This window comes from Chelmon rostratus, chromosome 17, assembly GCF_017976325.1.
Source record: "Chelmon rostratus isolate fCheRos1 chromosome 17, fCheRos1.pri, whole genome shotgun sequence".
Taxonomy (NCBI): domain Eukaryota; kingdom Metazoa; phylum Chordata; class Actinopteri; order Chaetodontiformes; family Chaetodontidae; genus Chelmon; species Chelmon rostratus.
The window spans coordinates 12,377,881-12,394,478 of NC_055674.1; the positions used below are offsets into that span (position 1 = coordinate 12,377,881).

The following is a 16,598-nucleotide window of genomic DNA, read 5'->3' on the forward strand; positions in this document are numbered from 1 at the left end:
CTCCAGTCCCACTAACACCAACAACTTTGTAGTGCTACTCTAGGTCACTGACCCATTTCCCCATCGTGCCTTTGGGGGGCTCACCTTTTGTATTCATGTAGCAGTGTGCTCACATTATAGTTTTACTTTAGTTGATGCTGATCTGAAAATAAAGTGTGTGTTGGCCATTGTTTACATTATTAATTTAAGTGTTTGTCACTGGAAAAGCCTCACTTTCCTAAGCTAATTTTAATGTGTAACTGTAATGCAGGAAAAAAAATCAGCATTGTTCTAAATTTCTTTGGCAAAAAATAACAATTTGCCTTATTTTTATTCTGTCAGGCCACCTGTATCTCTGCAGATTACTCCCCTGCTGCTGCCACCACTATTCGAAGATAGAAACACATGATGTAATCACTAGAGCCAGTGATGTGACGTCAGATCACCCCACTCGGTTCCTAAGCGTCCCATTGGACGATTTCTCTGGTTCTACAGGAGGAGCCGCTGCTTCGAGTCAAACAAACTTGGCTTTCAGTGGCACACGCCTTCTTGGCTCTCATTGGCTGTCGGGGGGCAAGCCCACAATAAACACATCCACGCTGTTTCCCTCAGAATACACAGTTTGGCGATATAAATACCTAATATAAATATGACTGTACATGAATGGAGTGAATAACAAGCCTGATTTATTATATAGAAAGCATGTTATATTTCGACACAATGATAACATTTTTCTATTGCTTTTCAAATAGATCCATATGTATATTCAGGAGTCATTATATTGGTTTGCCGAGTACATTAATACTCATTTCTTATTGTACATTGTCTTATTATAAAAATATGGCATAATGCTCAACATGCCTCACTCCTCTTCAGTCAAATGATCAAAACAACCGTGAGACACAAGGACGTGGGAATCTGGTTCAAAGATACTGATTGGCTAGCGCGCCTGTCAATCACCGTCTGCTCGGTGGTTTCGTTCGGCAACCGCCGTAAGCATGTTAGTACTGAATGAGCTCCAGTGTTTGTCTTGGTTTGACAAGTTTCCCCGGACGATCATGGGGGTAGGAATGAGTAGCTAGTTGACACATCAATACAAAGTTGCAGCTCACTTTGCGCCTGTACTAGGTACACTTTGGATCCGACCCCTTGGCAAATGTAGGGACGTGAGAAATTTTCCGATTTTTCCCTCTGATCCTCGATTCGACAGCGAGTCAAGTCTATATTGGAAAGCCGGACACAAGTGTAAAGATGAACAGCCTGTCTTTTGACGATCCTTCGTTGGATAACCTGGATCCAACACTGTCGCTTAATGACCCCAGCGATATTGACACGGCCCTCCTAAGCGACATTGACGGTAGGAAAATGTAAAAGTGGTTGGTAGCTAATCCAGACGTGTTTAACATTTGCTAAAAGCTAAGCCCATAACACTGCCTGTAACTTAGCGCTGCCTTCTGCATGGCATGTGCGTTTCACTTGTCAGTACAGCCTGCCTCCTGTGTTTTACATCTGATATCTAGACTAAAAACCTAATTTATTCCAATTTAAAGCATCACATGTGATCCAAGTTAAAGGTAGTAACATTAGCTCGCAACGTAGCTTTAAACAGCCATCCTTAGCCAGACAAACTGACGTTAACCATTAAGATATTCCTAGGAGCTTAGTTGAGCTAATAATTGGTGGTCTCGTTAGGCTTTTGAAGTGTTATGTCTTACACTATCACAACTCAATGCCTTAATCTTATTGTAAATTAAGACCAACCGATAATTAGAGCTAAGCTAGTAGGTGAGGCTAACGTGCTGGGAAATGGTCGTGAGCGCGCCCCGCCCCCAGCCTGCTCCACAGACAGAGGTTACTGCCGTTCATTCCTCCGTGTTGGGTTCACAGTGCCTTAATTGACCGAACTGACAAACCTTATATTTTTGTCATAAAATAAAATAGGATTATTACAACGATACGCTCTATTGACACATTTCGTCCCTTTATTATTTTTGTTGTGATCACCTGCTTTTTATGTTTGCTTTAGCGTGATATACTTTTTAGAAAAAAATAAAACCATGTGCACATGGTAATGCTTTCGTCCCAATTCAACTGTTAATGGATGTGTTTTGGTCACATTCTCATCACTCGTTTGGCGTATTATTAGGGGTGTATGAGAAAGAGAAACATTAAACATACATATCTTAGTTGTATACTTTGTTTTCCAGTAATATCTCATATGTGTATTTGTGAAAAGCACCACTGTGTATACTGTATTCTGTAGTACACATCCTGCAGTCTTGCTCGCCCGCTTCCCAAATTTGACCGACAGTAACCCTCAGTGATGCTGCTCGATGGTAACCTCGCGCGAAGCCGCAGACAGCGCTCCCTCTCTTTCCGTGTCTTGGGCTGATCGGCATAGCAAGTCTCCGAGACGCGCTCTGATTGGTCAAGAGCGATCACCTCATACAAAACACTGGATTACAAATCCAGGCTGCTGTTTCTCTGCAGACACAACATACACTCCAAGTGTCTGTTTTGTCGCAATATCTTCCTGGTGAGCTTCGAAATTAGAGACTATAAAATTATTTGCCATCTTTCTGCAGCAGAATTTGGCAGTACCTTGAATGAACTGAAAGTAAACTGTTGTCACATATATTTCAAGCTGCAGCGCATTACCCATAAGACCAAGGTGGTTTGTATGGAAAGATACATCTAGGAACATTTTAGGAACCCAGGACTCAGTAGTGAGGCTATAATCAAGTTAGTTTCATGACTTTCATATGTTTGTCACAGTACATGTGCCAGTTTCATCCTTTTATGTACTTTGGCCCACAGCTGCAGGAATGCTATAAATAGTCTTACTGCACAGGAGCTGGTGAACATTAAATGTAGTACAGTATGGTATGTGTGTGCGTGGTGTTTATCTTGTCCACAAGACCTTGTTGTGTGTTTGTGAATATCAGCATGCACCGTGAATATGTTTTAGTTATTTTTGCCATCGAGATCGAATTTTGGTTATTTTTGAATCCTGGTTCTAATTGATGTCATCGTTTATGAGAATGAAAAGAAACCAAAATGTGTTGAAAGCAAAAACCTTAAGCTGTTTGAAGATACCCCAACAGTCATTTGTCATAAATCAACATGCAGAGTTTGTACAAAGTTTGGAAAAAGAGTGATTTAAACCAGTTTTCAAAATTAGGAATGTGCTTGAGCTCGAATAGGTGGTGTTTCACCTACACAATCACTCATGTAAACCAAAAATCTTTGAATATTTGAAATGAAGTGATCCCATTGTCACGTTTGTTTCTTGTCTCGTGGTGTCTACATAAGTAAGGATCAAATAAACATGATGAAAACATACAGTCAAAATTAAAATGAACAGCTGGTAAAGTAAGGAAAGTGACAACAGACATTATTTGCTGTTGCTAGAAAGGAATTCGGCTTATGTTATTTTTCACATTTGAAATTCATAGCAACAATTGGGATGTGATGACAAATGCTTCAAGAATCTGGAAATGTTTTGTTTATGGACCTTGAAAGTGCTTGTAAAGTGCTTGAGTTTCAATCGTAAAAAGCTGCACGAACCCTGGAAATGTGTGGCGATTCCATCTTGGAAATAAAAGCTAAACAAAGAAAAAAAAATTTTTTTTTAACCAGTGTACAATTTGGATGTTAATTTGAGTTTTGAATGTTTTGTTGTTGTATTCTCTGTCTTACTTCTGATCACTCTCTCTGGTCTGTTGTAGCATAAACACGGTACGTGTGTTGATGCACGGGTAATTATCAATATAGATGGAAATGCAGGAGATCCAGTTTGCTAATGAGAAGTTGTTTTCAGTTTGGTGCATTGATTACTTTCTCATGCATTTGTCTACTTTGTCAATAGCAGTGATGGTGGTTCTGCTTTCTCTCCCTCTTCAGACATGCTACAGCTCATCAGCAACCAGGACATGGAGTTTGGAGGACTGTTTGATAACCCTCCATACACAGGGCCCCCTCCCACCCAAGAGCTTCCCGGTTTGACCGGGTCTATCACCTCACCGGCCCCCCCAACCACCACTACAACACCTCCATCTACATCTTCCTCTTCCATCCTAAGCAGTAGCCCCCACTTGGATGCGCTCCTGGGCCCTCCCATCACCCGTAGTTCCTCCACCCCAGACAAGACCTTCCAGCCTCCCACCTTCCAGCAGTCCCCTCTGGCCACGGTGCCCAACTCTACTCAGAGGCAGCAGCCAGCCTCCCCACACCAGGCTCAGAGCCTCAGACAGCCCCAGGTGGAGCAGCCCCAACCCATTCTCAGCCCGTCTGCCCCGGCCCAGGCAGCTTCGCCCCATGGCTCACCAGGACCGAATCCAGCTTTCAGCTCCACACCCCAGGCCCTCTTCACCGCGCCTGCACCCCAGCCGCAGCCGCAGCCGCAGCCGCAGCCGCAGCCGCAGCCACAGACACAGCCACAGACACAGCCACAGACACAGCCACAGACACAGCCACAGACACAGCTTCAGGCTCAGGTTCAGCCCCAACAGGTCCGGACCAACTACAGCAGCCAGAACGGCTACACAGGTAAGCACTCTTTAATGGTGATGAGGGTTAATCCAGTGCCTGCAGGTGCTGGATAGATACTATAGGATATCTACAGGTCCTTTAAAAAAATCAAAACATATTACGGTAAGTCATCCAAGTTAAGGGCTTTAAAAAGTTGATGATCTTACTTTCTTTATGCAGTGGCAGGTGTTTTAACTTTGCATGTCTGTCATCGGATCAATTCAGTATCGGTTTCTGTCCTGCCTGCTTCAGTTAATACAGTTGTTCTTCAACAGTGGGGTTCCTGTTGTCCTTTATCTTATTCCGTCCATGTATTTAACAATGTTGATCAGCAGCTTTCCGCCAGAAATGGGCTGACAAATTTGTTTATTTTGGTTTTTGAATTAAAAAAAAAATCAGGTGGCAAATAAGAAGTCTTTAGCCGGCTCGGTGACAGCTGCAAATGCTGACATTCACAGTGTGAAAAAGTAGTTGAAAATGGCTTTTACAGAAGACATTAATGCTGCATTTTTTTTTAGCCAATAGGAGCTAAAATATTGGTTTTTGAAGCTTATACGATTGCCAGTGTTGATTCTTTAGTGATAAGACTCTTACAATCCTTCTCAACAATAGTTGTGTTGAGTGTTTTCCTGCATGCATGGCTGTTTTCCTGACTCTTGAGATACAAGGAAGTGACTCCTGGGTTATTCAGATGGACACAGGACACACAACAGCATTGTGTTCCAACCTTATAATCACTTACTGACATACAGGAAACGATGTAAAGATGGAGAGCAAATGAATTTTGTTCTAAGAAGGAGAATTGACATAGAAAAAATGTGTTTGTTTATGTAAATCTGTGTTGTGTAATATTGAATATTGACACTTAAAAGTAATGAATCCACTCAATCTGTTTATTCTTTGCTTGTGTCTGTGAGGACACTAGGTTATTCAACCACAGGTGATCTCATATCAAGTCCTAATCTAACAGACTTTGCCCAGCGGTGTGAGTGTCTGTGTGCTAAGTGAAAATACTTTGTCTGGGCAATCTCCATTGTATATTGTACTATATATACACATCCGCAACAGTGTAACTGTGAAAACTTTACCCTGATCAGTGGTCAGTTTTAGGTTGTTTATTTTTTTTTTTGACACCAACTTTGAGAAAAGTAGTAAACAAAACGCGGTTTCTGAATTGTCTTAGATGCAATACATTTTTATTACTCCTGTAGAAACTCCCTAACCCTGATATGACTAGCTGATTGCAATAGTTAGTCATTGGAGCTGATAAGAAGCATAAGGTGACACACTGAATATTGCTGTCACTTATTTCCAATGAGATTACAGTTCACCTATTGGCCTAAAACTTACAGACAATGACTTGTGCAGTGTCAAGTATAGCAAAAGAGGCCCTTGCCTTTGGAGTTGCACCAATAAAAACCAATATTTCTTTTTAAACTGATACAAATCTCTTTTTTTTTATTCTCTGGTCAATGCCAGCATGTTTTTGTCTTGGTACCAATTCAGGCTTATAAGACTTATTTGTGTTGCTTATTTCAGGTTTAACAGGTGATCTGCTATTTGAAATTGAAAGATCACAAAAATGTACTACAAACTGACACATCGCAGCAGAGAGAAAAGCATACTGGATTTCTTTTACTCTCTTGATAGTGGCGGATGCCATTTACTGATGTAGTGTATTGGTTGTGCTGTAATTTCTTCTGGTATAATGGTAAACTACAAAATTGCAGTAGAGGTTTGTTGTTTGAGTGCTAGAATCTGATGTCACTCAGATTTCTGATATGATATCATCAGCTTATAAACGATACAGAAATAGTTTCGCATGAAAAAACTGCTGCAATAATTGGGTGAAAGCAATTTAGCAGTTACTTCATGCTCAGTAGAATTCCCAGGTATTTGGACAGATTGTTGTCATGGACATTTTCTACATTTTGTACAGGCTGAAAAAATCTTTTTGTGTGACTCTTTCCTAGCCGGCAGTCCCGGCAGCCTGAGCCAACCCACCACCACTCTGTCATCCTCACCTCCAAGTGTCCAGCCAGTGACCATTCAGACTCAGCTCCAAGGGCTGACCACCACGTCTCCTCTCCTGGCCACGACAGCAAGCCCGCCAGCCCAAACCATCACATCCCACGTACAGCAAGTACCTGTAAGAGTGTTCGACTGGCACCTGAATGAGCCTCACTTATAGATAAAATCATAAATGCTCTGTAGTCTCTGGTTTGTGTATTACGGAACCAAAAGCAGGACTGTATATTTACTGTATATGTGTACTTGCTATGTGTCTTTTCAGGTGTTGCTGCAGCCCCAGTTCATCAAGGCTGAGTCTCTGCTGCTGACCACTCTGAAGCATGACCCCTGCATTGTCACGACCATGGCCTCTCCCACATCCCTGGCCACCACTAACCCAGTACAGAGCACGTCACTGCAGGTAGGCACATCATATGCAGCACAGATCAATACTCAGATCATACAGTGTACTTTTGTTAAAGCCATAGCCGTCACTGCTAAGATCACACTATACTGAACACTCCTATGAGTTTAATTTGAAACAATTGTGTTGATTACGGCTCAAGTATGATTTTACTGTGCATTCTTCAGTAACTCATCCTTTTTTTTCTCTCTTACCTCCCCAGGCCTTTATGGGTGGTGGCACCATCCTGACCACTGTGCCCGTCATGGTGGATGCTGACAAGCTTCCCATCAACCGCATTGCTATCAGCGGCAAGCCAGCCGGCCAGCAACACAAGGGAGAGAAGCGCACGGCCCACAACGCCATCGAGAAGCGCTACCGCTCATCCATTAATGATAAAATCATCGAGCTCAAAGATCTGGTGGCTGGCACTGAGGCCAAGGTGGGAGAGAGCACCTCATGTGGGGTGCTTTTTGTGAGATCTGGCAAGCAGCAACACTGAGAAGAGGAAGATGAAGCCAACCGTGTTATTGTATGTCTCTGCTTTTCTTTAGCTCAACAAGTCTGCAGTGCTGAGGAAGGCCATTGACTACATTCGTTACCTGCAGCTGACCAACCAGAAACTCAAACAGGAGAACATGGCTTTGAAAATGGCAGCCCAGAAAAACAGTACGTGCTTCAAATCTTTCGCTCGTCTTTATTCTATAACAGCCTCTCTGCAGTTTATTTGAGCTCCTTGAAAGCAAGTCATTCAGTTGACCTTCTGTGATGAGATCTATAGATAGCTGACTGTTATCCTCAAATGACAAAAAGTGAAAATGGTCCTCTGAGTGAGTGGAATTGAAGGTTAAAGATGTCTTTACTTTTGTACTGCTGATTGACCCTCGACCTGCTCTCCTCATCTTTTCCTCAGAGTCTCTCAAGGACCTGGTTGCCATGGAGGTGGACGGACCGGCTGACGTGAAGAACGAGCTGCCCACCCCACCCGCCTCTGACGTGGGCTCCCCCACCTCTTTCTCCCACTGTGGCAGTGACTCTGAGCCTGACAGCCCGATGGGGGAGGACACAAAGGTACGCAGCTCACATTTAAACTGTAAAACTGCAGCAGCAGAGTACAAACTGTATTTGTTGTCTATGGAGTAACACAAATGTCCATCTTCTGCTCGGCAGCCGAATGTGGGCACGTTGGACAGACCGGCAGCAGGAGGTAGCGCTGGTGGCATGTTGGACCGTTCCCGCATGGCGTTGTGCGCCTTCACCTTCCTCTTCCTCTCCCTCAATCCTCTGGCCGCCCTGCTCTGCTCATCTGGCAGCAGCTCAGCTGGAAGCGCAGCAGCCACTGCCACCCATCATGCAGGAAGGAGCATCCTGGATGTGGATATCGCAGGTACAAAAAGAAGCCACTGTCACAAAAAATTAGCTGTTTGAAATTATGTAAGATTCTGGTTTTCATGTGATCTATTCCAAGACTTTACAGTCAATTTTTTTTTTAATGTGTTTTTCTGTAGCGGACTCGTGGGGCTGGATGGACTGGATGCTGCCAACTATACTGGTGTGGCTCCTGAATGGCGTTCTGGTGTCCGGGGTTCTGATTCGGCTGTTAGTGTATGGAGAGCCTGTAACCAGACCACACTCTGGATCCTCTGTCTTGTTCTGGAGGCACCGCAAGCAGGCTGACCTGGACTTAGCAAGAGTATGTTGTATTTTTTTCTTTTATTATCTTTTTCTTTTTCTTTTTCTTTTTACTTGATACAGACAGATGTAGTCTAATGATCCTCATGGAGACAGGTCATTTGCAAAAGAACACCACGTTCCTATATTCTTCCTCAGCTGTCACCATTGTTGTCTACCTGTCTCTGTTCTCCCTCATCATCACCGATCTCTTTCACCATCCCCAGGGAGATTTTGCTCAGGCCAGTCAGAACCTGTGGACTTGTCTAAAGGCTCTCGGTCGTCCCTTACCCACCTCCCAGTTGGATCTGGCCTGTGCTGCTCTCTGGTCCCTGCTACGATTCTGCCTCCAGCGGCTCTGGGTGGGCCGCTGGCTGGCCGCCCGGGCTGGAGGGCTGCGATCTGACCGCCCCCTGCAGGAGGATGCGTGCAAGAGCAGCCGTGACGCTGCCCTGGTTTACCACCGCCTGCACCAGCTACACATGACAGGTTGGTTCTTGGGACAAAGACCCTGTTTCTAATTTTGTGAAGTTTACCAAGCACTGTCGGGTGGCGTATTCAAGCGACAGGATCTAAGGTGATTAAAAAACAACTCAGCCCCCTTTTTTTGCTCTAAGTAATTATGAGAATTCAGTGCCAATAAAGAGCTTAGACCAAGGCTGCAAAATAATTTGGCATATGTAATTATTACGAAACCACTTTCCCTCTTTTTTGTGATTTCTTTGTATGATTATTGCATCACTGTCCTTTGTAAAATTGTGTATTTGAGAAAAAATTCAATTATTTTCTTGTCTTCTGTCTGTGCATACAGGCAAGCTGAACGGCAGCCACCTTTCAGCAGTGCACATGGCTCTAAGTGCGGTGAACCTGGCGGAGTGTGCTGGCTCCTGCCTGCCTGTAGCCTCTCTGGCTGAGGTCTACGTGTCTGCAGCTCTACGGGTCAAAGCCAGCCTGCCAAGGATCCTGCATTTTACCTCTGTAAGTCTCCTTGGTTAGCACATGCCTTGCCACCCACCTCACTCATTTATATTGTGCAGATATAATGTTTTATTCAGTTGTTTTTGCTTAGCTGCTGTCAGAATGATGTACTTTCACAACTTGTTGGTCGTTTGGAGTTCAAGTGGTGTGCACTTAAACAGCAAGCAAGTTTTGAGTTGACATTTGGCTCGATTGTCTCCCTTATTTAATTAACAGAAACTGAGTCGTTAATGACCCTGGGGCTTACCCGCTTGACACCAACTGAACTGCACTGAACACAAACACCATTAGTAAACTATCCTTTCTTCTGCTAGCGTGTGTTCCTGAGCAGTGCCCGCCAGGCCTGTCTGTCGTCCAGTGGCAGTGTGCCTCCAGCTATGCAGTGGCTCTGCCACCCGCTAGGTCACCGCTTCTTTGTGGACGGGGACTGGGCCATTCGCAGCACTCCTAAAGAAAGCATCTACAGCCAGGCTGGCAACACTGGTCAGTGCAGCGTACACCCTCCTTGTGTTCCTGTGTTCTTGAATGGCTAATTCAATGCCATGAATCCTCTTAAAATTTGTCACCTAATGCCTAAACCTCCTGTTTCGCAGAGGCTCACTCAGTTGTATTTGTCGCATTAATGGTTTGCTTGTGCTCTTACAGTGGATCCTCTGGCCCAAGTGACTCAGGCCTTCAGAGAACACCTCCTGGAGAAGGCTCTGTACTGTGTGGCCCAACCTTGTGGAGAGAAAAGCCCCAGCCAGGGCGAGGGGTGAGAAAACAAAACATACTTCCAAATATCTGTTTAATTTGTATGCCATTTATAGCCTAAATTAGAATTTTTAATGGTTGCTTTATTTTTTGATGCAGACAAGTGGAACAACAACAATAAGGTTAACACAATTGACTATAAAAAATAAACGTATCACCTTTGGTAATAATAGATTTGAACTTGTGATTGTACATTCACGTGGCAGCAAAATAACCCTCCAGCGTGTGTGTCTCTTCAGGGAGTATGCTGATGCGCTGGAGTACCTCCAGCTGTTGATTAGTGCCTCAGACGCGGCCGGTGCCACCTCCCAGTCCTTTGCTATCGGCTCCAACATGGCCACCATCACTGGTAAGTCACTGGTGGCAACTGTCACTTCTGTCAACAGCACACTTGCTCAGAAATCATTAGTGCCAACTAATGGCAGCCCTCTTTTGAATCCCAGCCCAAAATCAGCATCTGAAACCTTGGCAACCTAACACTCACTGACTGAGGCCGCTTCTGTTGCTCGAGTACGTCAACACATTCAAGTGTAGATTTGGGCTCCTTTCTTCATTACCACTTATCTCCTCTGAGAGAATTGCATCTGCTTTCCCTGCATTTTTCCTGCCCCGGCGGTTCGATTTCCTTAATACGCTTGCAAAATAAGAAGCAGTGAGATAAAGTTCATTTTTATGCTATTGAGATCGGGTAGCCTGATTTCCACTGGGTTGACTTCCACCCTCCCGCCACTTTCCTTTGTCCTCACTGATCACTGATCTGAGTGAAAGGGGGCTAGGTGAAAGGGAGGCATCCAGTAGATTGCTTCATCTATCTTCAGCGCTGTCAAATTGGTGATCACCTTGAGAGGAGGGAGGGTGTGGGAGGGAAAGGGAGGCTGTGCAGGGATTTTAATGGAGAGACTTTTCTTGGCAGACCCTCAGGTTGCTCACATAGTGTTAGGTGTGTGTGTGTGTGTGTGTGTGTGTGTGTGTGTGTGTGTGTGTGTGTGTTTTGCCCAATGTTAAATGAAGTAGTTTTCCCTCGTGAGGGAGTCGTCAAAATGGCTGCTTCCTCTCAGCATGTTGTGACTATGCCAGAGGGGAGAAACAGATTGATTCAGAGGTCAAAAAATACAGACAGCAGCTGTCTGTGCGCATGTGTGTGTGCACACTCTCATGCATGTTAAATGTTAAAGTGGGCAGCAGGGGATTCAAATATTTGCATGTTTGTTCGTCTGCGGGTGTCTCGCCTTTGACTGTTTTGTTCCAACTTCCAGGCTGCGACCCCCACTCCAAGTGGTGGTCCTCTGTTGCCGTGGTGATCATCAACTGGCTCCAAGGAGATGACGCCGCGGCGGAGAGACTGTATCCGACTGTTGAGCACTTGCCCCGCAGTCTGCAGAACGCAGAGTAAGTTGGACGTGCACATGCTGGAACGTTTGCAGCCAGCCTTAGAGTGTGTTGCACTCGTCTGCTGATGCCAAGCAGAGGACACACACACACACACACACACACTTTCCACTACTTTAACCTGTGTCCTCTGTCTCTTTTCCCCCCTCGCTCTGTCAGGAGTCTTCTGCCCAAGGCATGTCTGAACATATTCAGGGCAGTGCGGGCTCTGCTGTCCAAGCCAGAAAACTGCCAGCTGAGTCTGAGCTACAGCGACAAGGCCAGCGCCCTGCTCCGAGACAGCCTCAACCTAGGCCCACACTGCCACAGCTCTAGTTTAGACAAGGTACACACGCACACACATACACACACACAAACACAAAGGCACAAGCACTTGTAGAGTGCACATTAAAGTCAAGTTGATTTTTATCATTCCTCTGAGGAAAATTCTGTGAGGGCGACAGCATTAACATTAAAAATATTTAAAAAAAATACACACGAATGCACACAGTGACAGATGTGCCCACACGAGTGTGTGTGTGTGTGTGTATAAAATTAGAAATGCAGACTATTGGGCACACGTAATCACCCAAGTTTACAAACGCTTTTCACAATACGAAGTCGCACACTTTACCACAGACGGTGAATCCCCTGTAGCGGCTCCTCTGTGTGATACCGCCGTGTCCTACCCTCTGGCGTTCAGCAGATGGTAATGCTGGTGGATAGGTAGCTCACAGCGTGTGTACGTCTACGGCCAGAGCTGTGGTGCATTGTAGTTGCATTGCATGTGTGTCTCAGCGGAGTGCAATGTACCTGCAGTGCAACACAGAGCTGGGCCGCTAACAGCAGAACACACACACACTCACAGTGAGGGTGGAAAATGCCCTTCAGCGTTAAGTAGAGCTTTATTGTAATGTATTTTTTATCTGCTGTCATTCGAAGCATAGTGTTTTTATAAATCCAGATAATGACTCATAGTTTTATGGTGGAAATTAATACTATAAAATAATTATTGAGACAGATTTCTCCCAGAAATATTTGAGAACGGCCACTGAAATGTTCTAGTTTGACTTACCATTATCATACAGCTCAATATAACAGATTTGGATTTATTAGACGCTTTAACAGCACACTATTTGTGCTTTTCTCATTTTCCCCTTCATATAGCTTGGCCCTCGGTGTAACAGTTGTTGTAGAAACACATATTTTCTTCCTAAGCTTGTCCCTCAGTTTCAGGTCTAACACAGAGACACATGTTGTCCTTCCAACCACCACTGTGTTTTTTGACACTCACCACACGTTGCTCACAATTCAGTATCCACGTCATTAGTCGGCGGTGTTACTGCACCGCAGCTTGTGGCGTCGGTGATGAGCTCTGGCAGTAAAATGTCTCCTGTCTCAGGCCTATTCTTGTCCTTTTCTCCGTAGGTCGTCCAGTTGCTCTTGTGTGACCTCCTGCTGGTGATGAGGACCAACGTGTGGCGTCTGCAGCAGCAAGGTGCCAGTCCTGCTGGGTCGGGGTCAGCAGGCACCAGCGGCCCCGCGGGCGTCCATCAAGCCTCCCCGCCGGAGCTCCAAGGCTTCCAGCAAGATCTCAGCTCGCTACGCAAGCTGGCGCACAGCTTCAGGCCTGCAATGCGAAGAGTATGTGTAATAGTGTTAGCCACCACATTTTACCTGGTGTTTGTTTAGCGTTAGCCGCATTTAGCATTCAGCTGACATAGTGAAACTTTTAATTCTTCTTGACTCTTTTCTAACCTTAATATCCACAAGCAGACATCCAAACAACATGAGTACTGGCTCACTGACAGATACTTAAGATGAGCACACCTATGCAGCTCGTGTGTTGGTGTGTTTGAATCGTCAGGCACTTAAATCCATCACTCAGCAGAATGTGCCTTAAAATCCTCAAAAGCAGACATGTAGGAGACTGACAGGCATGGAGACAGATTCCTCCAAAATACCTCGAATGGCAAACATGAAATTCAAATATGAAATGGCATCACTGTCGGAGAAACACACGTACAAACACTTCCTGTGCACATATTTGCAGGCAGTCCACGGTGCAAGTCTCTGTGGAAATTAGCTGGGAGGTCTTGCAACACACATACACACATACAAACACACACCCCTGAGGCAAGTGTTTAGCAGCGCTGTTCACAAGGATTCAGAGTCTCTCTGAGGTAGAGCCGAACGCTCGGTATGAGTCACCATCACCTGCTCTCATCCCTCCTCCTCCTCCTCCTCCTTCTCATCTCTCGTCCCTCCATCTCTTTCCAGTTGTTCCTTCATGAAGCTACAGCCAGGCTGATGGCGGGCGCCAGTCCCACCCGCACACATCAGCTCCTGGATCGCTCACTGCGACGCAGAGCTACGCCCGGAGCCAAAACAGGTGTGTGGATGTTGAGTTTTTGTAGTAAGTAATCTGTCTGCAGGCAGAATGGTTTTATTAGCTTTTTGCTGCTCATGAGGCTTTGAATTTCTTTCAGCTTTATTGTTTGTCCACATAGATAAGAGCTTAATGTTTGTTGGGCTGTTTCTGCAATTAGTGGCTCTAGTCAGCTTCTCATCTATTTTGCTCAATCTACAGCATTCCTATCAGTAATCGAACAAGGAGCCACACGTCTTATTGGCTGGCGGTGGCTGATGACATGGAGCAGCTCACCCTGAAATTCCACACTACTGACATTCTCATGTGTTTTTTTTTCTTTTCTTTTCTTTTTTTGCGTGCAGAGGAGTGCGAGACGCGGCCAGGCCAGCGGGAGCAGGCGGAGGCCGTGATGCTGGCGTGCCGCTACCTTCCTCCCTCCTTCCTGTCGGCTCCCGGTCAGAGGGTGGGCATGCTGGCGGACGCGGCTCGCACCCTGGAAAAGCTGGGAGACAAGAGGACCCTCCACGACTGCCAGCAAATGATCATCAAGCTGGGCAGCGGCACCACCGTCACCAACAGCTAGAGAGAAGGGACTGGAGGGGGGAGAGGAGGGGTCTAGAGACATGCATGGACACTGTATATAGAAGCATCTCTGACATACAAAAAACACACAAACAGAAAAGACCCCCCCCCTGCAGACACACAACCATAGAATCTTACAATCTCTGGCATTTAGGCGAGCAGCTATTGAACAGATTTATTAGATTACACAGATTCATATCAAACTGTCAGGATTTTCTTCATGGATTGTCCCTCCCAACCCCACGTCAGGTGGCACTTGTAGAGTTCTCGCTGTGAATCGTTACCAGAACATGAGAAGCATTTTTCTCTCTTACCGAGCAGAATCCCCCTCGTGGGAGTGCGTTGCAGTGCCACAGTTTGTCCACAGAGAGGAGCCATCATGGTTCAGTGTGAGTGATGTATGTATGTGTGTGTGAGTGCGAGAGAGTAAAGCATGACAGAGATATTTGCCCTGCGTTTGTTCAGTATAGTCCCGCCCCTCAATCTTTTCAACATGGATGCACCTTCTACAGGCGGGAGTGCTCAGTGGGTTGGAGTGGCGGGCTGCTCTGGTTGGCTGCAGAGTGAGGCTTCTCTGGAGAACAACCTAACTGAGATTGGGCCTGTTCAGTGGGAAACCACGCCGCAGGTTGTTCAAACGGTGTTCAAGTTGATTTGAATCATGTTTCACTGGTGATACTGCTGCACAAGCTCTGTGTCTGTCTGCACTAGCCCTGCGAGGCTGATTTAAACAAGATGAGTAATAATATGGCTTTATGAGGTTATTTTCATAGAGGTCTTTTTTTTTTGTTTTATTTTGCTGTGTACATATTTTAAAATGTATTTATAATCTGTATGAACTTTGATTAAGCAGTATTTTGCATAAGCAGAGTGATAAATGCTTATTTTCCTCCCTTTAACCTGTTGTACTTGGTAGCGTTTGACCAGGCCCAAATAATGCAGTTACTGTTCTGTATTGCCAAGGCGACAGTATCAATTTATTTGCGTCACATCGTCTGACTCAGTTGACCTTTTGCACTGTTGCACACATATGCAACTATGGTATCAAAAGAAATTGGCAGCGTCCAAATTCTGGCACCCCCGACTGACAACTCAGACTAAACCATGAACCTTTGGCACTTTTGCAACAAGTTACATAAGTCATGCAGACAATTTCAAAATATTGACCATTATTTTTCTCCAAAGAGGGCCTGTAGTGAATCATTTTCTGTTCTTTCTTTGTAGCTCCGACACATGAAGGGCAATACGTGCTCTTTCAGTCATTATAGTTTCATGCCCCATAGAGAAGCACCGGTTGTTGAACTTTTTTGTAGATGACTGTAAAATGTTTAAAAAAAGAAACTTTGGCATGTTTTTTTGTTTTTTTTTTAATCCCAGGACCAGTATGTTTATATAGTGTGTCACTAATGTGAAAGACTGAAAGACGATGAGTTGAGATGAATGAGACGCAACCATGTCGAAAGGTAATATTCATGTGTCCTTTGACATCTTTTCATCTCTTCCTTGTTCTTTGGCTGCATCCTTTTATGATGTAAATATTAAAGCATTTTGTAAAGAAGACTAATGTTTCCTGTGGTGCTTTTGGTTTTAATGAGGTAATGGAGTTTGATACAACATGATGGTGGTAATAAAAGTAGTTAAAAGTCTCCCTCCACTAAAATTATGGAAGTAGGTCGTGTGCTCACATGTAAAATGGGACAAAACTTTTGCAAAATGTAGAAGATATATGTTTTGGGAAAAATGCTGAAATAAATTAAATCTTGTTCATCTCTTCTAAAAGCCAAGCATTTTTTTCAAGCATTGTTTTTTCATTTGAATGATGAACAATTTTATTAATATCAGATTGGAAGCTTTGAAATCTGACTGAAGATATTTTGTTAATATAGCTGTGATAATGGAAAATTGTACTTTGACTTGGTGAGCACTTGCACAGCAGCACCATTAAACTGCACA

At 44.6% G+C, this 16,598-nt stretch overlaps 1 protein-coding gene across 1 annotated transcript; it reads left to right on the top strand.

The window, feature by feature from the left end:
- The first annotated feature begins 1,008 nt into the window (after positions 1–1,008).
- srebf1 (sterol regulatory element binding transcription factor 1) lies at positions 1,009–16,226 on the top strand. The gene is made up of 19 exons (XM_041956623.1): positions 1,009–1,336; positions 3,883–4,527; positions 6,483–6,658; positions 6,803–6,940; positions 7,146–7,364; positions 7,477–7,591; positions 7,836–7,993; positions 8,093–8,309; positions 8,431–8,615; positions 8,821–9,082; positions 9,405–9,571; positions 9,886–10,054; positions 10,217–10,325; positions 10,564–10,673; positions 11,581–11,713; positions 11,873–12,038; positions 13,121–13,336; positions 13,973–14,084; positions 14,426–16,226. The coding sequence occupies exons 1-19, from the start codon at positions 1,231–1,233 to the stop codon at positions 14,644–14,646; spliced, it is 3,624 nt and encodes a 1,207-aa protein (XP_041812557.1). The 5' UTR covers positions 1,009–1,230; the 3' UTR covers positions 14,647–16,226.
- Positions 16,227–16,598: the final 372 nt, after the last annotated feature.

What these genes read in the sequence shown, in the direction of transcription:
- srebf1 (XM_041956623.1), top strand. Translation starts at nt 1,231, where the DNA reads ATGAACAGCCTGTCTTTTGACGATCCTTCGTTGGATAACCTGGATCCA. An exon ending in CCTCCTAAGCGACATTGACG is followed by an intron (nt 1,337 to 3,882) that starts GTAGGAAAATGT and finishes CTCCCTCTTCAG; the next exon opens with ACATGCTACAGCTCATCAGC. An exon ending in CTGACCTGGACTTAGCAAGA is followed by an intron (nt 8,616 to 8,820) that starts GTATGTTGTATT and finishes CACCATCCCCAG; the next exon opens with GGAGATTTTGCTCAGGCCAG.